The sequence below is a fragment of the Hemibagrus wyckioides genome, linkage group LG06 (genome assembly GCF_019097595.1).
Source record: "Hemibagrus wyckioides isolate EC202008001 linkage group LG06, SWU_Hwy_1.0, whole genome shotgun sequence".
NCBI lineage: Eukaryota > Metazoa > Chordata > Actinopteri > Siluriformes > Bagridae > Hemibagrus > Hemibagrus wyckioides.
In genome coordinates this window covers 19,298,316-19,325,999 of record NC_080715.1, presented here as the reverse complement: position 1 = coordinate 19,325,999, position 27,684 = coordinate 19,298,316, and the positions used below count along the sequence as shown (strand labels likewise).

The 27,684-nt window shown below is 38.1% G+C and overlaps 4 protein-coding genes across 10 annotated transcripts in view; 3 read left to right on the top strand and 1 right to left on the bottom strand.

Annotated features, from left to right (window-relative positions):
* caska (calcium/calmodulin-dependent serine protein kinase a) overlaps nt 1-27,684 on the bottom strand; it is a 143,169-nt gene that overhangs the window by 15,338 nt on the left and 100,147 nt on the right. For 4 of the 7 annotated variants that reach the window (XM_058392034.1, XM_058392036.1, XM_058392035.1 and 1 more), the window contains exons 4-15: nt 25,074-25,151; nt 24,369-24,441; nt 11,004-11,106; nt 9,899-10,074; nt 8,735-8,857; nt 8,445-8,528; nt 8,210-8,309; nt 7,448-7,569; nt 5,163-5,240; nt 4,395-4,475; nt 1,646-1,834; nt 1,456-1,534 (exon numbers count right to left, since the gene is read on the bottom strand). In XM_058392034.1, the coding sequence (XP_058248017.1) occupies nt 1,456-1,534; nt 1,646-1,834; nt 4,395-4,475; nt 5,163-5,240; nt 7,448-7,569; nt 8,210-8,309; nt 8,445-8,528; nt 8,735-8,857; nt 9,899-10,074; nt 11,004-11,106; nt 24,369-24,441; nt 25,074-25,151 (1,286 nt within the window). Of the gene's footprint in view, nt 1-1,455; nt 1,535-1,645; nt 1,835-4,394; nt 4,476-5,162; nt 5,241-7,447; nt 7,570-7,840; nt 7,874-8,209; nt 8,310-8,444; nt 8,529-8,734; nt 8,858-9,898; nt 10,075-11,003; nt 11,107-24,368; nt 24,442-25,073; nt 25,152-27,684 lie in introns of all 7 variants that reach the window. The other 3 variants (XM_058392032.1, XM_058392030.1, XM_058392033.1) reach the window with 1 other exon arrangement.
* On the top strand, nt 11,454-13,596 carry gpr34b (G protein-coupled receptor 34b). The gene is made up of 2 exons (XM_058392045.1): nt 11,454-11,615; nt 11,892-13,596. The coding sequence occupies exon 2, from the start codon at nt 11,899-11,901 to the stop codon at nt 12,991-12,993; it is 1,095 nt and encodes a 364-aa protein (XP_058248028.1). The 5' UTR covers nt 11,454-11,615; nt 11,892-11,898; the 3' UTR covers nt 12,994-13,596.
* On the top strand, nt 13,664-15,606 carry gpr82 (G protein-coupled receptor 82). Its single transcript, XM_058392046.1, has 2 exons — nt 13,664-13,809; nt 14,631-15,606. The coding sequence occupies exons 1-2, from the start codon at nt 13,694-13,696 to the stop codon at nt 15,589-15,591; spliced, it is 1,077 nt and encodes a 358-aa protein (XP_058248029.1). The 5' UTR covers nt 13,664-13,693; the 3' UTR covers nt 15,592-15,606.
* Nucleotides 17,552-21,723, top strand: LOC131354419 (probable G-protein coupled receptor 82). Its single transcript, XM_058392044.1, has 2 exons — nt 17,552-17,599; nt 19,574-21,723. The coding sequence occupies exon 2, from the start codon at nt 19,606-19,608 to the stop codon at nt 20,761-20,763; it is 1,158 nt and encodes a 385-aa protein (XP_058248027.1). The 5' UTR covers nt 17,552-17,599; nt 19,574-19,605; the 3' UTR covers nt 20,764-21,723.

The following is a 27,684-nucleotide window of genomic DNA, read 5'->3' as shown; positions in this document are numbered from 1 at the left end:
CAATCGAGAGGAAACTGTGGTAAGTTAAAACTTCCTGTAACTATATGAGGATAAAACCTTGAGAGGAACCAGACAAGCATGACGAACAGTTCTAGCATGATGATGCTCCTGTGCACAAAACAAGCTCTATAAGGTCAGCACTTAAGTACACACATGGCATGCACAAACCCACTGAATGACTGGGATGTACTGAAACTCAGACTGCGTGCCAGGCCTCCCGACCAGACATCAGGTCCTTCCCTCAGTGATGCTCTTACTGCTGAATGGGGAAATCCCCATGGCCACATTTCAAAGTCTAGTCTAAATACGTAGAGTCTGTTAAAGCAGAAAATGTGGGATAAAGTCCACATTAATCCCCATGGATTTGGAATGGAATGTTCAAGGACAGATGTGTGGGTGTGATGGTCAGGTGTCCACAAACTTTTGGCCATACAGTGCATCTATAATACCCGTAATATTATCGTCTTTGTACGAAATTCTCATCTATATGAAGCCTATTCATAGGCGAGTGTGGATTAAAACACAGCTGATGAATAATTGCGTCACAGTGTTGTTCAGAGGGTCTACACTATCTGTGTAACAGGTGTAACAGTGTTGTGTTAAAATCAGACATATTCACAAGGCAGTTTTTGCATAACTAAGTCTTTACACTTCAGTTAACACAGAGATCAAATAACATTCAGACCCTAGTAGATAATTTTAGGGGAAGCACTGCAATGCATATTGCACAGCTTTACTCCTGGGTTATGTAACAAAATAACACTTGTTCATTTAGATGTACTAAAAGCATAAATGTTAAATATTGGCTTGATGGGCAACACAAACTAAATAACATTTCTGGAAGTGTTTGAATGTGTCTAAATAGGTTCTTTTGCAGATGTCTTTATTTTGATACCACATTTATGGCACACAAGCACAAAAAACAGGCCTATTTCACATCACTTGACCCTTTGGACTAGGCCATCACCCAAACCCAGGCAGATGGTTAAAATAATTAAAATTAAAATAATTGACTAATGAAAATCAGCAATGGGCCAAAAAATGGACCAAGTTTAAGGTTAATATCTAATCTCCCATCTACCCGCATTACTAAACAATAGCGCAAACAAAAATTGGCAGAAAAAAAGACACAGCATATGAAAGTCAGTAACAGACCTAAACATATATTCTGTGGAAGATCTACCATTTGGCATGGTTTCATTGTAAAATCAAGACAATATGTTAATCATTGAGATCTATAAGATCTGAAAAGAATGTATGCAGTCATTAAGTGTGTTATTTGCATAGCCTTAATTTATCAGATTTTTGTTCATGTTTATCCAGACTGAAGTTCTGTAAATCTGAAGATTCGATTTAGGAATCTTGTCCAAGTCTCTAACTCTAAGACCTTATCTCAAGAGAGAGAGAGAAAGTAGCGGAGATATGACTGAACATGTATAGTCCTGCACAGTATACCTTGTCTATGAATCATGCCACCATGCATTATTCTGGCCACGATGCAGTGGTTCAGGTCGTTCATCTTCAGTGTGATACCCTGCAATACAGGAGAGAACTGGACTCATCGTCTGTACAGTAGATCATAATATCTCAACATCGCTGAAAAAAAATGTAAATGCCTAAGAGTGAGTCTTTCTAGCACACATACCATGGGCTCATCTGTGTTCTTCTGGAACTGCACCAGGCGTACCCGAGTGACGTTTTCCAGGTCCATGTCCCCGTTAGTGCTCTCCGGTGAGTCTCCGTTCAAATATGGTGAGGTTGGAGGGGGTGTGACCCTCAGTGCTTCATCACTGTACACTTCATGAGCTACCACATCATGAGTCTGCAGTAAGGCCTAGTGGGTAGAGCGTGGTACACACAGTATAATTTCACATAATTTCATGTGAAAACCTGAATTACACCTAAAAGCTCGTACTACCTCCACAAACCGATTCCACATAGTCAGTCATTTACAATCTTGTTTATGTGTCAGCAGTAAACCTTAATGGATCCCTTAGTGCCAGCAGCACAACACAAGCATCTGCCCACTAATAAACAGATCCACAATGAAGCTCTCAATAGAAATCTTATTAAGTTTACACCACACCTTTCATCTTTCTCTTTAAACTCCTCAGACTTTAGTCTCCTTAAACATTCCTTAGAGTCAACTCTGTCATGTGGAATAAAAGAACACAAATAACGCCACAGAAAAGTAAAATGGAGAAGAGTTTTCAGCACTCAAAGGAGGAAAAAAAAAAAAAAAAAAGACATGAAAGCTCATACAACTCACAAGCTGAGTGCCCTATTAATCGTCACCCTCCTCACTGACACACTGCTGTCCTGTGGGAGTCTGGAATAGCGTATGGAGTGCTTTTAGCTGTCCTTGGAACGGGGAACGCAGAGGCAAGGTCAACACCAGGCCGGAATTCAGCTGTCTGTACCTGACAGTGCCTCTCTCCTCTCTCTCCTCCCCCTGTTCTCTCTCTCTCTCTCTCTCAGACCTCCCCCTCTCAGGCCTGGGTCCCTCTCACTTTACCTGGCACTCAGAGTTGGAAAGGGTGACATCACACATCACACGCTGCTGTTTCTTTCCCTAAAAACCCCCACCTTCACAGTCCTGGCTTCTTCTTCTCTCTATTTCTCTGGTTTCAGACTCCTGCATTCTTCACACAACTCGAAGCAAAACGTTTCCTTTTCTTTGACAATTGAAATCTGTTCCACAGCCACTCTCGTGTAGCTCGAGTAATTCCCTCTTGGCTCCTAATCTCTGTCTCTTACCCTCTCTCAGTTCCAATCCACACACCCCCTTCTCTCTTATCTCACCTCCTCCCTCAAAGCTGAATAATCAGCTTTTCCTTTATTAGGCTTTCAATCTCTTCCACATTTTTCTGCTCTATACGTCTTCCCTCTTCCCTCAGACACCTTCATTCTTCACCTGATATCTACAGAAAGCTGACAAGTGGGAATTCCTTTTAAGCTCTGTTAGTTTCTCCTCTAACACGTTACTCCTGTCGTCAGTCTCCTCATTATCTGCGCTCTATTGAGCAGGAGGGACAGTGGTGTACAGGACACACACTCGCCTTTTTATCTGTCCACTGCTGAAACTCTGATACGACATTTGTCCCACTGATAAGTGCACAAGCCCTCACTCTAAATTATTGATTGCTGAAGGACAAGCCTGAGATGATGTAATTCCTCAAAGAGTCACTGAATGCAAAGTCCAGACAGTATTTACTTAAACAGACAAATCTATTTTCACACATACAACGGACTGATTTTGCATGTCAACCTGAGAAATAGTGTCTTGGTGTATTTACCTGAAAACCAAACATCAAAGCTGCATGGTTGTCTTGTTACGTTACACTTATTTCAAAGCTGAACTACAGATCCTTTCAGAAAATGCAAGAAAGAGTCTGACTTATTGATGTTGCACTAGCAGCTATGGGTTTGGACAAAACAAGAACAAAAAAAACACTCATCCTCACAGAGCTGTGGCTTGAATTACTGTTAAGTACAATAAATATTGTGCATCGCAATTTGGAAAAGCAAATTATAAAATATTAAAGACTTAACAATAAGTATACTTTATCCTCATGCTTTGCAAGAACATTTTATACTTATTGAATAAAACACAACATATACCGCCGAAAAAAGGAAAAAAATCGACAACAAGGTGGTGCAATGCAGCTCGCTGCACAGTGGAAGTTAACAATAACACCCATAACAAAATGGAGAAGTGTTTTATTCCTCTTATACCACAGCAGTTTACTACTAATAATTTTCTTATTCAATAAAAGAATAATATATTGTACATTTTATTTATTTATAATTACATTTAATGTTGCATTGTCCAGTGAATCCATACTGTCACTTATATCAGTCATAAACATTTTATTATATCATATCCATTATAAACCTTTATTCCTTCAGCAGCCACTACTTTCTTATCTTATGACTCTATAACATGAAGCTTGTCATGTTATAGAGAAAGCTCAAATCTCTGTGTTCTGAAGAATATCCCTTGTTAGAAACCTAAAGTTACTTCTGGTGGTTACAAACACTGGAGCCTCATTCAAAAAAGAAAACCTAAATTAACTCCTTATTAACAATTTTTAATCTGTTTATGGCCAGCATCCACCATACAAGTACTTATTATAGAAACAAGGCCGAGTCCATAAGAACCTAAATCTAAAGCTTGCAGCTGAAATCTCAGTCAGAGCTGCTGTTATAGTAAATAAATCAACTTCTGATCAGAATGAAGCCTTTGACAGCACTGTGGTGTAGGTTTTGTATGTGCTCTGGAAACAGAGATTTGGAATAGCTGTGACAGTTTATACTTCATTTAGTTAACTCGCCTATGATGACTTTTTTTAAAGTCTTGGAGAAATTGTTAAGAAATTAGCCGCTTAACTTACCATAAAATGGGGCTGGGTTAGGATTCTCCTCAGCTCTTTAACATCTGTATTATCTGGATAGCAGGAAATCTCTTCTAGTACCTGCAGAAGGACAATTATAACACAGTTTCACAAAGACTAAATCTTTTTGTGTTCCTTTAAACACTCCTACACACAGCTGCGGGCCAGACTGAAATACTGCACACAACTTTAAACACACATGCACACTGCAGCCCTCTCTGCTGAATATGTGTGCTGAGGCTCGGTCTAGAGCAGCTATGATTAACACACTAAAGCCTTATTTGGCATTCAAACTTGTGCAGAACTAGTGAATTTGTGTTTTTAACTTTCAAAGGAAATCACACCATAAACATGCCGAAGTGGTGAGTCCACTGTTGATAAGCTAAAGGAAATATGGCTGCCTAGAATACACTGGCTACTGTAATCTTCATGGCTAGTGATTTATCCAGCTTGAATGGAACAGAATGGATCTTAATCGTTTTGGAAATCTGTGGAGGAGATCATTCATTTGGCAAATCACTAAGAAAATATTAGAATTCATTTTATGTGGATGGTGCCATGTAAAGATACCACAGCTATGCGAATAAAGTGGTGAATATTAAAAATGTGAATAATGTGATGAGCACAATGACACCACACACATATATAACACATATACACGTGCATGAGATTTTCCTCACATACTCATGTTGGAAGGATCTGCTAAAAGGTAAAGCTAATTTTCTGCTTGGTTCTGTTACTTGGTGGGTTTCAGGATGAGGCACTGACCTCTTTGGCTCTCTGAACAGCATCACTTGGAGCATTCCTGATCTGTGGGGAGGACTTGGTGTTTATCTTGTCGTAGAGCTGGAAAAATTTGAATGAGAGTGTTTTTAGGACTTAGAACACTTTATTGTGTTGACATACATTACAATTATTTCAACACAATGTTGCTGTAAGTGAATAAAAACACAATATAACTTCATATTTTAGCAAAAAGAAACATTTTTTTTAAAGATATTTTGCATTACACTTACTGCTTATATAACAATCTGATTAAACAGTATGCAAGGTTAGTAATTAAACAGGACTGGGAATTGTAAAACATGTCAGAAACAGAAAATATTCTTAGTCACTCAAATAGTTGGATTTTTAGTATATCATCAAGTACTAGGAACAGGCTTAGGCTATGCCTCATTAATTTTGCATGTAAAATACAGGTAAGTCCTTCATTTGCTATTAAATGATGAACAAAGGACAAGGTGACTCATTTATGATTTGTTATTCTATGTAACGTATTGTGCTTATTACTGCTGGGCAATGTGCACAGATGGCATGCAAACCCGTATGAATATTGAGGAAATGGTAAAAGTGACAACGACGACAACAACAAATTAATGCTCTGCTCTTTCAGCTTATGAGTCATGTGACCTAGATTATCATGTGTGCAGTACACAGGGTAACAGGTCTCAAATGTGAAGGGTCTCAAACTAACACGTTCTAGACAGAGCAATAAGCAGCTTTAACACACCAAGTGTAATCGCATCTAGTAACTAGTGGAAAAAAAAAAAAAAACCCAAACATGTTTTCAGCGCCTGTAGTTCACGGCTGTGGTCAATGACAGCTCAGCTGGAGACACACAAGCAGTGAAAAAGTGAACAAAGGATTCTTTGTGGTTTCCGCTTGTTTCAGGTCATCAGCTAGGATTTACAGATTAAAAGTGTGTCGCTTTAAGTAATCACTCAATACACTACTTGAAAAATAAACATGGCAGAGAATAAGTGCATCAGATGAATATTTGTTGCAGAAACTAGTCACAGTCATGAGCCGTTTCCTGAGCTGTGGCTAGGTCAGCCTGCAAATACTGATCATAAACTGCACACACCCAGTACCACACAAATTACAGCTCAATTTTCACTGGTGAAACACTGCAAGAATGTAGTTTTTAATCATCTGCCCTCCTTGAATATGCGTGAAAAACAGAGAGATTCCCCAGGAAATTCCCCAGTGGGATGCAAACTGCAAAACCAACCTAATCCCTAAAAGCAATGAATAAGGAAAGTCAGATAATAGAAATTGTTCCAATGTGTGAAAGACAAATTATACAAAATGGCCAACAAGTAACATTATCTAACTGAATCCCTAAGCAAGATATTTCATTTTAGCCTAACAGATTCCTCTACTTCCTATTATAGAAAGTAACAAGAATGATCTACATTTCATTCAGTAAAAAAGATTGAAGCGTATAATGTACCCATGTAGAATCTTCTCAGACAACATCTGACAACAACAAAATCCAGCTAAACGCCCAAACCAACATAGTCAGCTTTTATACACAGAACCACATAAGCCAATGGAACTGAAAATGACCACATGTACTTACCAAACTTTAATGTGCAGAGGCTCATCAGACTACACTAATACTACTAGCACTACACTACAGACACTTCTGCAGTGGCCTGGGAGACTCTGGTTCATCCCTGTGGATGCCAAACTGGGTTCTATGTATGGCTGAATGTCTTAAAGTGTGGTGGAGGGCATCAGACACACAGACTCTGTTGCAGCCATGGTACAAGAAGGAGCAGATGTGCCATTGTTCCTGGAGCTGGAGTCGTGTTTTCAATAGTACATGTGCACTTACAGAACCCAAGTGACACATCTACTGTCCTTACTGGCACAATGCTTAGTCTCTGCCCTGTTTTCCTTTAGAGCTGATATCTGAGACTCTCCAGTCAAAGCCCCAAACAAACACAGAGTTTGTCTGAGTCTGCAGCTGGAACTATTGTTGCACCCTGTAACACTGCTGAATGTGTACAAGACAAAAGCTAATCACATGCATGTATGTGTGTGTGTGTGTGTCTATAAAAAAGCAACAGAGCAGAAAAAAAAATAAAGAATGAATATGAATATATAACACAGATATAAAAATGTAAGACATCTCTGTGTGTGGCTCTGCTGGTGTGGCCAAAGGCAAAGCTGCTATGGCTGGAAAGCTAACAAATGCAAAGGCAACTGTGAGTCTCTTTGTGTGTACATGTATACATTTGTCTATAAATCTGAAAATCATATCTCACATCAAGCAGTGTGTGGAGATGCTGGTCCTGGAAGACACTGTGCAGAAAGTCCAGGTCTTTTTCACTGCAATCTGTTAGTGCATGGATCTCCTCTAGGCTATCCAGTACCTGCGATACAGCCCCTACACAAAACCACACACACACACACACACACAAAGTATGATCTGTAGACTCCCATCCAATAAGGTATACTTGTTAGATGCTCTAAAAAAAATCATAAACTCAGAGACATGACAATTAAATAATCAGATTTCAACGCTCAATAAGTGTTGCAGTATTATTGTCTATAGACATATGCAATAAAGGAAGGGAAATGATTTAAGAACTAGATTACATTCTACAAATTACAGACTCGGGAAAAGTGAAAACAGGAAGTCTGGGAAAGATACCTACTTTCTGCTGCTAGCAGTCCTTGTGGAAGGCCAGCATTGGACAAACACAAACATTTTACATTTACAACAAAGTTTGAAGAATGCCCAGAAGACATTCAGGAAAAAGAAATGCGTTTCAAGTACATGAAGCCTCAACAGCACACAAATTCAACTTTTATGTAGTTTGTTTGTCTCTCAATGTCTTCAGTGCTATTGATATCTTTCAATAAATACACTCTGATCCACTCTGTATTACTCTGTAATGAATCTGTAAATAAAGCCCAGCTGTCTTGAGTATCAGTGCTGTTGCTGAACTGTTGCCAGTGCATAACAGGATTTATCAGCCTTGTTAAAACTAAGCCCAGTACATGGTGTCTTTGTAGATGAGTACCAGATGAAGTGGGATCTTCAGAGAAGTCTGGCAGCTCCTCAGGTGGGTCGCCATAAAACGAGCTGAACTTGTGACTGGAGACTGCTGCTAAAACAGCACCCTGAACACAAGACCATGAGAATATGAACTCTGTCTTACAGTTAATGTATTTTAAAATAAAATCCACAGCTAACTTTACACTGCCAGTGTCACACCAACATCAGGTTGAATTTAGAGCTCCAAGAGTGAGCTTTACCTTGAGCTTTCTCCGTGCGTTGAACTTCCTCAGCTGTTCCACAGTCTCAGGCAAGTGGATTTTGTAGGCGTAGCGGTCTCTCTCCTGAAACACACACACACAATGGATATTCCCATCACACACTAAGCGCTCCAATTCGTATGCATGACTTTAGATAGGAGAAGGAGATGACAGACTTGTAAGTGAAAACTGCTGTGTTAATTTCTTTAAATTCGTTCTAAGCAAAAAGCCTTTTACTACAGCTCTGGATATATAAAGGAAGCTAGAAGTCTGGGTCAAATGTGGGGTACCTTGAGCCATGGGTGATTAAGGGCCTCGTACACGGTGATCCTCTCAGCAGGATCCAGCATCAGCATGCGTCGTACCAAGTCTTTAGCACTCTCTGAGATGTGAGTCCACTGCCGAGGGTTCATCTGAGAGGGAGTCGAGCACACACATAACACACATAAAAAGATGCGTGACAATGATCTGTAAGACGTCAAGGGATGATTGTTCTTCACTTTAATTCATTTACACCTATTCAATTTTCCCCAATACTTCCAAAAAAACCCCAAAACATCCGTAATTGTGCACAGTGGCACTACTGTTGCAGGCACTCTTTAGAAAAAGAGCACAGAAATTTTTAGTTTAAAAAAAAAAAAAAAAAAGCTTTTTACAGGCAGCCTTTTCCCAGTATACACTTAAATAGGGCACATTTTCATGTACATTCAGTTATATAGCCTGTCCCTTCAGGCTCCCTAGAGGTAGTTTGACTATTAAATATAAATATATATATATATATATATATATATATATATATATTTGGTATTTTACCATCAAAAAACAAAACAAACAAAATTAGTCAGAACCCATTTTGGTACATGTTTGTACCAAAGGTGAATAGTCATTAGTGTGCAGTGCTTAAATCTGGGGACAGCAAGTCTTGACTTGGGAAAAAAAAAAAGAAAGAAAGAAAAAATAATACAGGAAATTATAATATTCTGCCGTCTTAACAAATGGGTTAAGTATACATTCCTCTTTTTCTTTCATTCACACAAAGAGCAAACCGTTTCAATTTTCCTTAAATATACAAGCTAGAGCCATCTGTTTTCCATTTCAATAGACAAAGACATTTCATACTTATAAAACTGCTATTTTTCCATGCATTTTCTAAAGAAAACCAATTCATTTTGAAAGTCATTGAGTTGCCATTATTCTTTAAACATGCTTGAGTGATACTAATAACAACTAAAAGCACAGGACTGCATTTCAGATTGATTACACACTGAATTTCTATTGTGCCTATTCCCTCATTCCACCTCTAGTGCACCAAAACACAGATTTTCAAACTCCTTGACTTTTTGAGCGAGCCAATATGATTTCTTCAAATGTTTAAACTCCTGCTTTCTGTCAGTGATAATTCTATAGAGCTAATAACTTTATTTTTGATGGGCGTCACCTAATTAAACTAATACCTTGTATTTGCCTTTGATAATGGCCTCAAACAGGCGCTCTTTCGTGCCATAGAAGGGCAGGCAGCCGCTGAGCAGGATGAACAGGATGACTCCACAGCCCCACACATCCACCGGCTTTCCATACGGCTCTCTCTTCACCACCTCAGGAGCCATGAAGTGAGGGGTACCCACTCGGCCTGCAGAACACACATCATTATACTTTCACTTTAACTAAAACGCAATTATCTAATCAGCTAATCACATGATAACAATGTATATCATGTAGCTATGGGTCAGGAACACATCAGAATGGAGGAAAAATGTGACCAGAGACATGTTTGACACAGAACAGCATCTCAGCTTGCATAAACACGTATGAATCACAACAGCACAAGATCACACTAGGTTCCAATTCTCTCAGGCCAGAACCAAAATCTGGGACCAATTTGTGCAGAGACTCACCAAAACCGAACAGCTGAGGACTGAAAAAAGACCACGCAATGTTTTTTGAATCTTCAGTTATTCAGGTTTGGTCAATGAGATCTCATTTTTTCCCCATTCTGATGTTTGATGTGAACATTAACTGAAGCTCTTGACTTTCACCTTTTTCTGATTAAGTGGTCAGTGAGGGTCTGAATACAAAGTATTTTTGGATGAAAATGGTTGACAGAAAGCAAATTTTTCAAAATGTCATATGGGGTATAGTATGGAGATGCAGGGAACAGTAAGATCGAAGTGTGTGAATGTTTTATCTGTTCTGAGATGCGGGAGGAGCATTCATAGAAACCCCATGCATCTTTATTTCACAGGCAACACATCTGCCTGAGTTTCAGTTCTTGCATTTGAGATGATCATATGTCTTGCTAACAAAAAAAAAGAAACACCTGTGAGATTATTTGCATACTAAGAAAGGATCTGCTGTGTTTCTAGTACCCATGTTACAGGGGTTAAGCTACAGAAAAAGTAGATGGCCTCACGCACTACTTTGCAACACATCAGGAGGATATATTGCAGAAGAGGAAGATTTCAGCATGTTTAACAGGAAATACACATTATACACATATAAAAAGGTATTTCCAGATAATTATTGCCTGTACAGAGTTTTACATATTTGGACATGACATACCTCCAGCCACTAATCCTGATTCTCCAAGCTGTATAGCAACACCAAAGCCACCCAGCTTCACAGGGGCAGAGTTCTCCTTCGATGCCAGTAATACACAGTGAGGCTGCAGGAGCAAAAGAAACACAAACACACACAAAGCACATTATTTCACTAAAGAAGCCATAATAATGCCTATTTCAGCTCTAGTTTTGCACAGTAAAATCCAAAATCCAATTTTTTAAAGATTCATAGAAAACAATGCTTGTTTCAAAACTTTATTAGCAGTCATCTCCGAGCCATTATCGTTTAAGATTCAATATGCCTAACAATGAAAACAGATAGATAACTAAACTGACTACAGTCATATCTTCTTTACTGCTGATGAGGTTTAAAAAAAAAACTGCGGTTGCAGCTTCCCCTTTCTAAACTTTAAAAAAGCCATCCGGCATGTTATCACATTCAAGTGTTGATCAGTGACTACTGAGGAAAGGGTTTCAAATTTACTGCAAATTATGAGGTGGGGAGTTTTTATAATTAATAATAACTATTATATAATTAGCCCGGTAGCACAGGACAGCATTCCCGAGGCCATGGAACAGTAATTTGGGTGGTTATCTGAAAGAAATACACACAGTAAGTACCTTGGCATTGATCTAAAATTATTTACACTTTAAATGTTATTGTCAGCAGTATGTTCTTAATTTATCTACTTTATCTGAAAATTTGGGGGTCAAAAAATTCCTGTTTTTGCAGATTGATATTGATTATTTGTTATGAACTGTTCATGCTGGTACTGATCTCATGTCTATTTTTCTCTGGAGTTCATGCGGTGTGAAAGTGCTTGTTAGGAATGAAATAATAACTTTTGTTACATCACTTAAGCCGTAACACTCTGCTTTTCTTTCAAAGGCCTAGAATGACTACAGATATAATGGCAGAGAACAATTCCCAAAACACCTATCCTATAATCAGCACTACTGCAGATGAACAAAAACTGGATAATCTAACCAACTGCTTCAATATCACTTTGAATGACGGCACTCTCCGGGTCCCGCTAGCTGTCTTCTACTCACTCTTCTTCCTGTTTGGATTATTTGGCAACCTGCTAGCCCTGTGGGTGTTCCTGCGACTACACTCCAAGAAGAATTCAGTGCGCATCTTCCTCATTAACCTGGCTTTGGCGGATTTGGTCCTCATGATCTGCCTGCCCTTCCGTGTAGTCTACCATGTCAATAATGATAGCTGGAGCTTGCATCCTGTGTTCTGCAGGGTAGTAGGCAATGTTTTCTACATGAACATGTATGTAAGCATTTTTCTGCTGGGGGTTATTAGCATAGATCGATATGTGAAGCTGCAGAGGGTCTCGAGCAAGCAGAGGTTCCTCAGCAGGAAGCAGAGTATTATCACATGTTGCCTCCTCTGGGTAACGGCTGCTGTCTTCATAATACCTCTAATTGCCTTTGGTGGAGATCGTACACCATCCACAATGTGTTTCCAGTACAAAAACTTGAGAAATGCCAAATGGAAGGGTTACTTAAACATTGGTGTTGTAGTTATTTTCTGGGTGGTCTATGCCACTCTAGTAACCTCTTATGGGAAGATAGCAATGGGGCTGCTTCAGATCTCTAAGGAGAAGCCAGACTTTCCAAATGCGGCCAATTACAGCAGGACAGCTCGGAACTCCTTCTTTGTCCTCTTTCTCTTCACCTTGTGCTTTGTTCCCTATCACTTGGTGAGGATCTTCTATATCTACTCACAGATTACAGATGTTTCGTGTCGGTGGGTTCAGTTATTGGATAAGATGAATGAGTTATCTCTGCTGTTGTCTGCGTTTAACAGCTGTCTGGATCCAGTCATGTACTTTGTGCTATGTGGCTCAGTGCGCAGGACGGTCCTGCAGGCACTGCAAATAAACTGCTGCCCGAAGATGTCTGGCTACAGCAGCTCCAGCTACGAGAAGGGAAGAAGCCAAAGGGAGCAGGGTACACAAAGCGATACCAGCACGGTGTAAAGAGAGACATGTCATTCATATCAATCATCCAAATACATGACTGTAAATACAGACAATAGCTATTCCACTCTGGTTCACTTATTAACTCTGACGTAGCTTGGAAATCTGTTATTGTTATCTTAAATGATCATCATCTTTCAATGTACATGAACAATTGCTAAATATTAGATACTAATGTCAACATCTATACAAAGAATTGCAGTATTTCCATTTTGTTCATTGTTTTTGTGGTTCTTCCCTGTTATTCAAACCAGTTTTTCCTTCTGACTCAAAGCTGAAAACAGCCAACCAAACTAACTTAACTATTTTGAGTGGAAACATATAACTTTGTAGAAAACTACTGAGTGAAATAATGCATTAAACTTTAAGTATATTTGAAGACCTACATCAACACTGCTGATGCATAAGCAATGCTACCATGCATTATGACCAAAAATAGCAGCTGAAACCAGACAATAAATAAAAGCTGCATATAGGGCACCATCTACTGTCAAAATAATTAAACTATGGACAAACAGTTCCATAATAGAGTTTAGTGTTATACAAGCAAAATCCAGGTCAGAGTGCATGCAGAGTTAAATGGCAACTTATCAAGTGCTAAGAGGATGTGGTTAGAAACGTATCAGGTTGCTTCCTTCTTTTAAAAAAAAAGAAAAAAAAAGAAAAAAAAAAAAAAAAAGCAAATCCACCAATGCTCTAAATGCAAATGCTGTCTCAGAAGTCAAGAGTGAACCGGCAAGAAAACATAGCTAAGATGTCAGCTCCAGATTATTCAACAAACTGCACTAGAATCAACGGGACAGTCTGCAACGAAAGGTATATGATTCATCACTCTTGTTTGCTGCATATAATTATAAGACAAAGCAACAAACTGAACAAATCATAAAGACATCGCTATAATTATCTTGAAATATACTTCTATTCAGGCAGTTTACAGGTTCCGACTAGCACAAATGTATTTACTAAACTGGTGTCTAACATGTTAGACGACTGATCAGACAGCGTGTTCAAATCCCAAGACTACTTGGTCCTTGAGCAAGGCCCTTAACCCTCAGCTGCTCAGTTGAATAAATGTAAGTTCCTCTAGATAAGGGTGCCTACTAAATGTAAACTATCTAAACCTGTGTTTTATTATTATAATAACACAGCCACATTGCTGTCAGCCTCAATCTCATTCAAATCGTTAGGTAATTATCAGGCTATCATAAGCATAGCGTGTTAGAACTTCACAAACATCTGTTACATGGAGTTTTATCATTTACAAATAAATTGAAAGTTCTATAATAACTTATAGTCACTTATTGAACTGCTTAAATGACATGGTGAGCAAGAACGAATTGAGCTTTATTGTAGTCAAGAATTCATACATCAAGACAATTAATGAAGTTTCTCAAAATTTATTAAAATACTATTCAATTAAAATGGATTTTATTCGAAATAAAATCCATAAATTTAGACCATTAAGTCGACAGGAACCTAAACTGGGTATCAACTGAATGTTACACTTTATTGTGAAAAGATGTGGCAATAGCTCCACAGTGTGTCTATGATATTAGCATTACAAGAAATGTGAGACCGGAAATTCACCATCATCTCTTTTTTTTCCCACCCTTTTCCCACCCTCTGGTCTGCAAAAGCTGTTTCCTGGTGCCTGAAAACTACCACATCACTGTTCTGCCTTGGCTTTATCTCCTTCTGGCAATCCTAGGCTTCCTGACCAATGGATTGGCTGCACTGGACCTCTGGCAGACAGAGAAGACACCCACTGTCATCTTCACTTTAAACCTAGTGGTTTCGGACCTGATGCTGTGCTGCAGCTTTCCCTTTAGAATGGCTTACTACATACACAATTCCCAGTGGAAGGCTGGCACTGCAGTCTGCTCAGTGACTGAGTTTCTTATGGTCTCTTGTTTCTATATCAATATTTACTGCAATATGAGTTTCTTGCTATGGACCAGCATCAACCGCTGTGTAACAGTATTAAAGCTGCGCTGCAGTCTGTTCAAAGTCTTCAAGTGCCCACGTCTCTGTTGGCTCCTCTGCCTTGGCAACTGGATATTGGCATTAACCTTTGTCATTGGCTCTATGGTATATAAATCAGTCCTGAAAAACACAGGACAAGAACTGAAATCCTGCTTTGATCAGGTTAATAATAAAATAACTGGTCGAATAAATGGACTCCACAGCTTAGGTGTGGGAATCTTCTTCTGCATGCTGGCCTTGATGCTGGTCAGTTACGGGCTGCTGATCTTCCATTTGTACAAGGTAAAGCAAAAGAGTTTGGTGGGATTTGGGAGTGGCCTGAGAGTGCGGAGGAAAATCTTGGCCTCAGTGCTTTCGTTTGTGGTCTGCTTCCTGCCCTACCATGTGCAGAGGATCAGGATGATAGATTCAGAAAACAAAGACTGTAAAATGAAGCAGAATGAATTTTGTGCAAAGACACTGTTGATACTTGTAGCAGCACTCAGCTGCTGTCTGCATCCGCTGCTGTACCTGGTGCTGCAATTGCCTTGTTGCAGAGCCAAACGCAACATCAGAAAGCAACCTAAATCAGAGATATCCAAGGACCACGTATCCCATGCAGATACTGACCAATAATTCCAAATAAAATGGCAAGTAGGAGTTAAAAAAATACACACACACACACACAGGTCAGTCATAACATTATGAGCATTGTGTGATCCGATCCAACAGATGAGCTACTGTTGCTCAAATTACTGAAGAAGTTGGTGAATGCTGGTTCTGATAGAAAGCTGCCAGAATACACAGTGCATGTGCAGTGCAAATGGTCATAATGTTATGCCTGGTTGGTGTTGGTGTGTATATATATATATATATACACCAACACCAACCATCATCAACACCAACCAACCATCAACACCATACATCATCATCCAAGTATTTCTGCTTACTGGATGTGTTTTTGGTTTCCACATAATCAAGTGTTTGTATAAATTCCCGGAGATCAGCAGTTGCTGAAATACTCAAACCACCAAAAACCAAACCATTGGCACCAACAACCAAACCATTGTCAAAGTTACTGAAATCACACTTCCCACATTCTAATGTTTTATGAGAACATCAACTGGAATTCTTGACGTATATCTGCATGGCATTGCGCAGTGTCTTCCTGCCACATGATTGGGTGTTTACATAACTGTATGAACAAGCAGATTACAGATGCTCTACAAATAAAATAGAAAGTGTAGTAGTGTCTTGCTTAAGTTAACAGTATTTATATTCTTCAGAGTCAGTATAATATGACTAAAAACACAAGACAGTGTTGCTGGCAGTGTGTTACTCTGACCAGAAGAGGCTGTATGATGTCTAGTGGACAACTGCTAGACAAACCAGAGTCTTACTTTATTAATAGTTATTTTTCAGCTGGAAATTAGATATATTTTACACTGGTTTTAAGGTTACATAATTGAAATGGACTACATAAGTGAACAGAATTTAAATAGATAAATAAACTGTAATTTCAGTAATTTACAGTGTAAAATTGTATGTACCTTTCCATGGGACAGATACATAATATGATGCCAAACAAAATGAAAGTGAACAGCAAATGTGCTTTTAATTAATTAAGAATATGTACAAAAAGATTTCAGACGACTGCTTATAACTAATTTATTCTATATTTATTAAACGTAAAGGAGTTAAAGTAATTTTTTTTTACTTTTAGGAGTAAGGAGTACTGTGGACATTGACAGTATCTGATTACAAACAGAACAGATTAGGCTCATGTGCAATTCATTATGGTGTATAACTATCCAAAAACCTGATCAAATCTTGAGATAGCAAGGTTTTAGACCTCTTTAGACTGTATAGACTGCTCTTTAACAGACATCATTTATACAGGCAGGCAAGACTAGAAAGTACCCTACTAGTTCTGGATAGATTCTTTGTTCTTAAAACTTGACTTGCTGGAAGTAGCCACCAGAAGATGGTAAATTGTGGCCATGTGGTATTAGTATTAGTAGCCCAAAGCATGCCAAGTGCCCACAGCACTAAACCACATCCATCAACCTGGACGGTTGACATAAGGTAGATTCATGAGGTGTCAAATTCAGATCCTATAAACCGGCAGAAATCTAGATTCATCATACCAGGCTAGATTTTTCCAGTCTTTAGCTGTGCAGTTTTGGTGGCTCTGTGCCCTCTACAGCCACGGCTTTCTGTTCTTGGTTGAAGTGAAACCTGACATGGTCTTCTGCTGTGTTCAGCCACAATGTTTGATACGTTGCATATTCTGAGATGCTTTTCTGCTTTTCTGTAGTTGCTGGCTCATATCCGCATAATTTTTTTTTTTTACATACGATTACAGGTGTTCCTAAAAAGTGCTTAATGTATGTAGGTTTTCTTTAAATAAAAGGTATATTATCGGCAGTGAACCTTTTTAAAGTTTAATCAAAACCTTTTTGTACATTTCTGTTCAGCCAAATGTGATTTCTCACATAATTAGGTGAGTTCTCTCTGAATGACACATGTATTGTGTAGTTACATCAATAAGAGCAAGTCTTATTACAAAAGGGAAGTAAGTGCAGTACATTGCCTCGGCTACTTCCTGCAGAGTGTTCATACACACTGGTCACTGGCAGACGCGGTAAGTAAATTTTCATTTTTGATTTGACAAAGAAGGAGGGGTTGGCAAAAGATGACAATTGCTTCTGATAACCTTTTAATATCTAATTTGGCTTAAAATTTCACATCAGGGTGTCAAAATGTTTATGTTCACAGTTAAAATATCTGCTTTGTCTTCGCTTTCCGTTGTCTTCTTTAACACATATAGTCACATCTTTAACTGTTGCTGCCCTTGACAAAAATGAGTGAATATTTATTTGCATAAACAGGAAATGTTTGAATCATTACTGTGATAGGTTTTTAAAAGCTTTAATAGATCACACATTTTTAAGTTAGTTAGCACTTTGAAAACGTGGCATGCAATGTGATTAACTGTATAAGTAGCCGCATGCTTGTTGTATATTTAAGAACTAAGAACTAAATATACATATGCCATGCGTCACTGCATACAGCTTTTGTTAATTTATTAATAATAATTTAATTAATAGATAGTATTTTTTATGTTTTAAAAAAAAAACGGTAATTATTTATTTATTTTTTTTAATTAAAAAAAAAAAAAAAAAATCACTACTTCTTCATTACCTTCTAGGTCAAAATAATCTACCTGGTCATTCCCACAAGGTACACCTCTTGGTATCCCAAAATGTCTTCACTGATTGATATCAACAGATAGATATTAATGAAATATAAATATATCGTGAATAGAATAGAGTAGAATAGAATAAACTTCACTGTCATTGCACATAAGGAGTACAGCAAAAAAAAAGCTGTTTAATTGTGAGGAAAAAAATTACTTGTTTATTTACATAAGAAAGGAATTAAACAAAGAAGAAAATAAACAAATAAATAAAAATCAGTGAAGACATATTTTGGGATACCAAGAGGTGTACCTTGTGGGAATGACCAAGTAGATTATTTTAGTACTAGTTTGGGGTCACAGGGTCACATGACCTAGACGGTAATGAAGGAGTAGTGATTTTTTTTTATTTATTAAAAAATAAATAAATAATTACAAATTACTTCACATGATACATAATTAATACTATCTATTAATTAAATTATTATTAATAAATTAACAAAAGCTGTATGCAGTGACACATGGCATATGTATATTTAAGAAGAAATTAGAATAAATGGGGTACGTAGCCAGGTAAGTAACAAGTACCACATTTCATTCGTACAGAAATTTGTCAACGGTCCCTAAAATACCACTTCTGAATGTCTGTCCAATGTCCGAATATCAAAGTAACTTCACCGCGGTTGTAAATAAAATCTATTGACATCAACAAAACAATACTCATTTTAATGTAAGAGATATAAAAGGAAAGGATAAATCCAAACGTAGGCCCCTGTTCAACTTCATTTGTTGTGATTTGAGCCTCCAGCTGATGATGTAGCTTCGAAGGGGGCCTGCTTACCACACCCCAATCCCTTGACTCCACCCCCACGTCAAAACAGTGCCAGAAAGTCAAACGCAAAGAAAAGTGAAGTGCAAAGAAAAAACGGAATCACAAACTCACATTTCACTGAAACGCAAAATAAAAGCAGCGCTGCAAATAAATTTAAGTCATTTATATTTCGCAACTCTTTATTTTTGTTTTACAAAACTTATTTTTTTCTCTCAAATTTAATTTTTTCGTTTGCGAATCTTTATTTTTTTTTTTTGCAAAACTTTATTTTCTTTTGCAACACACAAATTCTTTTGCGAATATATGTGGTATTGAATTGACTCCATATAAGGGGTTCTTTGTTGTACATCACTGTTTCGGTTAACATGTTTACTGCAAAATATCAGTACTACTGAAATTAGTGGTCAAAACCATGCAATGCATGCTCTTGCAGTACCTTACTGAATACCTCAGTGATGTTGTAGTGAACATAAAAAAGCTACGTTCAAGCTTATCATTTCTTCTTCTCTGAACACAAACAATCTAAATTATATGTTAATAATATTTAACACTGTAACTTGACAAACATTTTCTTGATTTTTATCTAGAACCCAGACGCCCTTTCTCTCTGGTGGTTCAAATGGCAGTCTGTTTCCAGATCGGTCAGTTTAACGCATCCTCTTGCCTGTGTCAGACGTTCACCACGTATCTGATCCTGCCCGTTCTTTACAGTGTCGTGTTCCTTGCAGGTCTGTTTGGAAATGTCATGTCTATTTGGGTATTCTTCACAAAGATTTCTACTAAAACCCCCACTCACATATACCTCATTAACCTGGGGTTCTCAAATCTGATACTGTGCCTCACCATGCCGTTCAACGCTGCCTACTACGCTCTTAGCACAAGCTGGCCTGCATCCAGTCTGATGTGTCAGTTAGCCATAAATATCCTGACTCCAGTTCTTCACTCCAACATTGCAGGAGGTATGTTCATTCTCACTTGGCTGGCACTAACTCGCTTTGCTACACTTATCCAGCATAACTATGGTCATCGCCCAAGCAGGTGCACCAAATTCCTGCCTGAGATCTTCTTAAGAAGGCTGCAGCAAACTCCATTTGCAATAGGCATGTGTGTATTAACTTGGGCCCTTGTTTTGTTGGGAATTGTTCCTACAATGGTGGTCTATGCTACAGTGGAGACTGAGACCGTGGAGAATAGCAGCGAGCAGGCGTGTTACAGTGTGCCAGTAGAGATTGGTGGCTCCAGCTCTCAAGCCTTTAACATTGTAGGAATCATACTGTTTTTCCTCTGCCTGGTTTTGGTGATGAATGCCTACATAGCTGTGATCAGGCACATCAATAGGGCAAAAAAAAACAGGATTGTCCCTGACACCCAGAGGGTCTTGTCAAGAGTGTGCCGCAACATTTTGGCTATCCAGATTGTGCTGGTCATTTGTCTCCTTCCACACCACATCTATAAGGCTATTTTCATTGCCTTGGTACAGAATGACTCTCAATCTGGAGACCTTCCAGAAGAATGCCATCATTTTTCTACACACATAGAGGTTAAGAATTTTCTTCTCTGTGTGGCAGTTCTACGCTGCAGCACAGACCCAATCATTTACTTCCTGCTGGACAAGATGTTTAAACGGTACGTACGTGGTTTGTTCGGAGAAAGCGTTAACACAAAAGACAGCCAATTGTCCAGGACTATGAATGAATGTGGACAGCTTACTCTGAAACATGAGGCACCTTCATATTCAAAAGACTCAAAGGCCGAAAAACTTCCAGTCATGTGCTGAAGTGAAATGCTAAAAACACATTATTGTGTTGGGGATGAGTAACGGATTTATGCATCACCTTGTACTGCAAAGGAAAACTTATTCTTAGCAAACTTACTTAGAATTAATTTCAGGAAGAAAAAAGAGACATACAGGCTGAGCTGAGGGGTGTTTAAAAAAAAAAAAAAAAAAAAAAAGTCTGCATGCATTCTAAATAATAAATACAAAATAAAGTGAATGTACTTTCCTTTTATTGGTTCCTGACATTTCGAATGATACAGATTATATTTTTATACAATGATCTCCATGTACCCTTTATATAATCTATATGTGCAGTGAGAGCTATTAATATAGAAAGAACAGAGAATGAACTGGATGTAATTTAACTGTGCTCTAAAATAGCATACATTAAAACTGCCCAAAGATGGGAGAATATGGGCGCAAATGAATAAAAAGAAACCTTATATTGCCTTGATTTTCTTTCCGCATTTTCACCATCTGTCCTTTAAAAAGTATCTGTGTCAGTGTTATAAATACAGGGATTACAACACATGCATGAGAATACACATGAGCGTAATCTTTAAAGGAATTGTTAGCTAGAGGCTGAGAATCATATGGATGTCTGCCCTGCATGTAAATAATTTATTTTTGATGTAACATTTTTATTTCATAGCTTTATAAAACTTTATAATTTATGACTTCTGGATGTTTTTTTTTTTTTTTTTTTTTTAATATAACATTATATTTATCTTTCAAGCGTTTAATAATAAAAGCCATCGGCCAACAGACTGAGACAAATTCAGTCTCATTTCCAGTGTGCAGCATAATAATGATGACGCACTACAGTGCTTCCCCTCATATTTAAATATACGCCTGTTTCTCCATTTGTGTTTTAAAGGAAAGTGTTTGGCTTTTATTAGATCCAGTGTCTACTGAAGCTTGTATTACAAATCTGATTAAAGCATCACACTTTATCTACAATGCTGTGTCTGTGACTCCTGCTCCTCAGTTTACAAACTGCTTCTCTGGGTGAATTTCTCTAAAGAGTAAAGATGTTGTTTTACCATGGAAAGCAGTCACAGAGAAAAGAGAAACTACCACAAACTGTTAATGTAACACTTGTGTTTCAAGCCTACACACTGATCAGCATTTCTGCTAACACTTTTTTGCTAATACACAAACATGCATACACACGCACACGCACACACACACACGGGCACACACACATGCACAGATTCATACGGAAATCTCAACAATTTATGCTGCTACTTAAAATAAGCTTCACTTAAATTTATACAAGTCAACTCTTCAAATCACTCTTAAGTAAGCAGATAAGGTGTAAATAATAGGCCCCCTCACATCTGGCCCACTTCTCTGATCTGTGCAAGAGATACAGAAGATTGATCTTCCTTTAGATATCCGCACAGCTAAGTCACAGACAGTCTTTAAGCAATGTCCTACCACTTCCTGAAATACGTAAATGAACAGAAAACCCTCTGTAACTCGCTCTGTGAGGGTGTTTGCCAAACAAAATAAATGCAGATTGCAACTTGGAACGAAAGACATTGAAGTGTCACTCAATGACCAAGCTTCAAACCCTGCGGCCGAAAAGTGACTGTGACTTTTGATTGTAACTTGGGCATTTGTGTGAAGTCTCATTCTCAAGTTTCATTCACGTGTAAGGCATTCACTCATCCATTCACTCATCTATACAACCATCCATCAATTCATCCATCAATTAATCCATCCATCCATCCATCCATCAATTAATCCATCCATCCATCCATCCATCAATGCATACATAAATTCATCCATCCATCCATCAGTTCATCCACCCATCAATTCATCCATCCATACATCCATCAATTCATCCATCCATCAGTTCATCCATCAATGCATACATAAATTCATCCATCCATACATCAGTTGATCCACCCATCAATTCATCCATCCATACATCCATCAATTCATCCATACATACATCCATCAATTGATCCATCCATCCATACATCAGTTCATCCACCCATCCATCAATTCATCAATTCATACATCAGTTCATCCATACATCAGTTCATCCAACCATCCATCAATTCATCAATTCATCCATCAGTTCATCCACCCATCCATACATCAGTTCATCCATCCATTCATCCATCCAGCCATCAGTTCATACATCAATTCATCCATCCATCCATCAGTTCATCCATCCATCAGTTCTACAGAAACTCAAATTTATCCTGGTCAAGAGAATCACATGAAATACTGATGACAGAATTGAATATTAATATTAAGAGTTACAAAAAGATTAATAACTCCATTAACTTCTCTAGAGATAATTTGTCTAAATGGTTTTGGAGGCATATGTCTGTGCTTTATTTTTTAAGCAGAAGAGTTTTGTGTAGGTTGTAGGTACAGAGATGATCGTGATGGAGTTTATTACTTATTGTTCTCTGTCATCTGAAAGCATGTTTCATTAATGTTCCTCGCTGAACAAATTGACAGGATGGTTAAAGTTTTTTCTATTGCTTTTTTCATTTTAGTGTTATTTAATAATGCTGCCCTTGAGAATTTTATGATGCTTCTTCTCCTTTAGCGTGATTGCTATTTGTTGCTTGAAATCTTCTCATCCTATTGGAATGACTTAAAATGACACCAGGTGCAAATCGCATAAGAACATTTATATCTTTAAATTTTTGTAACCTTCACACACACACACACACACCCACACACACCAGCCATAACATTAAAATCAATCTCAATTCACATTTTCAATTAAATTCAGAAGCATATCTTTACATGCTTACAATATGTATACAATTACATCCTTTTTCTGTTCATATTTATAAATACAAAGTTGAAAAGCATTTACTGAATACCAAAAATAATAAATACTGCTTATAAATCCTATAAGCAGTAACAGGTTTATCTAAACATTCTGTACTTTGCTTGGTCGGAAAAAAAAGGCATCACTTCATTGATATGGAAGAATGGTGATGCTAATTTAAGCTTTCAAATAACTGTTTTGAAAATACAGAGAGAGCTGTGTGGTTAAGCTCTTGGCTGGTTCACTAAGCAAGAATCTTCTTGCACTTCCAGCAAATCATATGTCTGATGGTGGCATGTGTGTGTGAATTTAGTGCAAGTAAGTTTCATGTACGTCATTGTCAAATTTCTGCAGAATGCAGAACACAGGGTTTATAGTAATGCTTCTTTAATCACTGTAATGTTCACCATCTGCCTTATTCCTGGAGTATATCATTTGCAGTATGGGATGTAAAACAAAACTCTGGAAACTAATTCAAGGGCTGTTTGTAGAGATATAAGATCTCCTTATCAGATATTTGCTGCAAGTTTCACAACAAGGGTTATATATATATATGAAAGAGGATATGAACCAGTGAGAGTGAAAGTCTGTGAAATGTATTAAACTGAAGAAGTAAAGAAAGAATCTGATGCAAACAGAGGCAGACAGAAACAATCCATGTCTACAACCAACAGCTTGCCAACCAAGAAAGGACATGTGCATGAAACCCAGAGAAAAAAGACATGCTAACATACTACTTTGGACTGGAGCTTTGCAAACCTTGGCAGAGCATAACTTTTCAGAAGTGCAACTCTGAGCCTACCTTTACATCTCGATGAATAATGTTGTTGTCATGGCAGTACCGCAGTGCTTCAAGGATCTGTCTCATGTAATGACTAGAAAAAGTGAGAGAAGAAGAGGAGAAACAGGGCACTGAATGGAACAGCTTGTATGCGAGTGTAAAACATAGTTCAGTTATAGGTTTGTGCTGGAAGAGAAGCAAGTGGCCATATAACCCCGTCTGGACTCGATGTTTGGGGTAATCTATTTAAAAAAAAAAAACCAAAATCTCACACACTGAAGTCTAGAGCTTCATTCTTGCTGTGGGGTTCTGGGTTTCAAATTCAGGCCACAGGTCTAGAGTTACCAAGCTTTCGAAAGAATGGTTAAGTTGAACCACAGTACGTCTTTGTATAAACCCATATAATAATCCACTATCTGTACTGATTTTTCTGATTGAAGTGATACATGATAAAGAGAGACAATAATCCGGTTTAAGACGCAGCCTGCTGTAGAGGAGAATTGAGAAGGAGATAATAATTCGTAGTCTCTTTGTAGTTTTAAATGTTGCTCAGTACATGACTATAATGTGCAGTGATTTGTGGGAAAGTGTCTGTCAGAAAGGTCCTCACGCTGCATCATTACTGTGCCAAAGTGCATCTGCAGTCTCAGAGTCACACTTACTATCAAAGACCATGAAAGAGTGAAGGTGTTTCTTTTCTTAGGTGAATGGCACAGACATGCTTACCTGGCTACAGCTTCACTGTAGACAAACCCAGCATCTGCTCGTTTCACTATCTCAAAGCAGAGGTCAGCTCCATCCATACTGAAAGAGAGGAAGACAGAGAGAGTAGAATTTATCTGAAATATCACAGAGTGGAAGTGTGTAGACTATGTGTGTATCCTGGTCACAGTAGCCTGTGTATACTGACTATTTGTAAGATATACAGTGTGCAATTTACAACCTGTCTTTGTGTTACTGTCTCTATTGCTGCTGGATATCTGGAATTTCCTTCGGGATCAATAAAGTATCTATGTATCTATGTATCTATCTATCTATGTATCTATGTATCTATGTATCTATCTATCTATCTATCTATCTATCTATCTATCTATCTATCCAGGATCTTTCATCTTATATCCAGACGTTCCTGGTAATTCCTGCATTCGGGTGAGTTTGGGCTTTTTGAGGTCTTAGAGAGAAATACTGCAGAAATGTTGCTGCCCCAAAATCTAAAATTAAATCTATTTTCAAATTCTCCATATGGGTTAATACGCAGGCAAGTGGACGAACATACCTTGGTTTTCTTTCATTTATTGTTGGATGCTGACTTGACAAGACTACTGAGTAGGCTGGGGGTTCCTTATTTGTTTTTAGTTTGAAATCTAATTTTAGTTGTCTGATTTCCAGAGAGGGCTGGTTTGCTTCCACACATACAACTTTGGATTGGTGATGATCTGTAGGCTCTTAAAACCAATTGAGGCACAGTGTTCAAAAGTCATATGTATGATTTTCTAACTGATCCATAGACAATGCTTCCTTAGAGTGGAGTAAAGTTTCTATACAGTTTCATTAGAGTTCAATTAGAGTCTGCTCCCACCGATTTGGATTTTAATAGAACCTTTAAAATGTTCATGGCTTTAAAACATTTCTTTTTGAGTAGTTTAATGTGAGAGGTAAAGGACAGTTTGCTGTCCACGGTGATACGGAGAACTTTTACAACATGGATGGAGATTGCTGAACAACTCTGGTTTGTTGTGTAATGAATGGAGTTGGCAGAAGTGCATACAGACAGTTATTTGTTTGTGAGAACGTGAAGCCGTTCTGTGGTGACCAAGTTTGTATTTTGTTTATCTTGAATTGGCCTTTTCACTCGATGGTATTCATGTACTTGCTTCTGTAGCAGATGCAATATGATCTACATATAAACTATAGTGAACATCGGGACCAATGACTTTTTCAATGCTGTTTATTTTGATAATGAAAAGTGTTTCCGATAAAATACTACCCCGAGTTCTTGTTTTAGTAGTTCTGACAGGGTGTTTGCTACATTGACTCTAAGGAGTCTGTTCAATAGAAATCTTTCACTGAAGATAGGCAAACAATCTCAAAAATTCATTTGGTCAAGGTCCTTTAAAATTCGGAGTCTCCATGTCGTGTTTTAGGCTTTCTCCAAGTCCGCTTGATGAAAGTGTCACAAATAAAGCTTTCGAGACAGACTCCTCAGTACTTCTAGTACTTCACTACCTTTCTACTACTTTCAGATTCTAGTGTCCGGCCGGTCATTAACCTTCCTCTTCAATGTTTTGCAGAAGCAACTGGTTAACGCTATGGAATGATAGTTGGTGGGATCATTACGGTCTTTTTTTGTAATAAAAACCTATTACAAAAAAAGACCGTAATTTCTGCTTTGTGCCTGGAGGGTGGAATTTTTCCAGATATCCAGACGAAGTTAAAGATTCTAAGGAGCATTTTCAGAAAAACGTTGGGGTCTTTTAGTAATTGGTAGCAAAGCTTTGTCTGGTCCTACAGCTGTGTAATGGGATTTTTTTTCTCAGAACAGTGAGCTTGAAACTGAAAGCCAGTTTGCTTTTTTAATTAGCCATCTTCCTCTCTTCCATTAATAGTGATAATAATTGAGAAGTGGTCACTTACACAGCAGTCATTATATACTTTCCTGAATGGACCTAGGAAGAGTTCAGGTTGACAAATTGTTAGCTGGATTGTGGAGTATGTTCTGTGTCCTGGATGAATGCAAGTGTTTGATCCGTTGTTTATAATGCATAAGTATAGTTATCTACAAGGTCTTACAATGTTTACTGCACCACAGGAAATGATGGCTATTAAATTCTCCCAGTAATATAAAGGGAGATGGGGGCTGAATGATAAGGTGGTCCAGGTCTATGTGCGTCAATCTTAGATCAGTAGGAATGTAGACAGGACATACTGTAATGTTTTTTTTGTGGTGTCAGTCCTACTGCTCTCGCCTGTAGGTTGCTGTTAATACTGTTGTGACTACGAGTCACATCATTTCTTATCAGGATGGCTGTACCAACATAAGCTGGATAGTTTTTGGGACTGAGCTAAAAAAAAAAGTGCAGTCTGGTGATAACTGTGTCTCCTGAAGACATACAACAAAAGGATTTCAATGGTTGCAGTTAATCGCTGCATCTCTGTAAAGTTAGCTTTGACACCACGGGAGGTCAATTAGATGATGTGTTTTTCTATTACCTATTTGAGAGGACAGGGTCAGATGTCCTAGTTTTACCTTTAGGAGATGACCTTCTATTATGCTGTTCACGCTCTTTCATTTCCATGTCTTTAACTGGTCGTGTCTTTGCAAGTTTCTCATAACCAT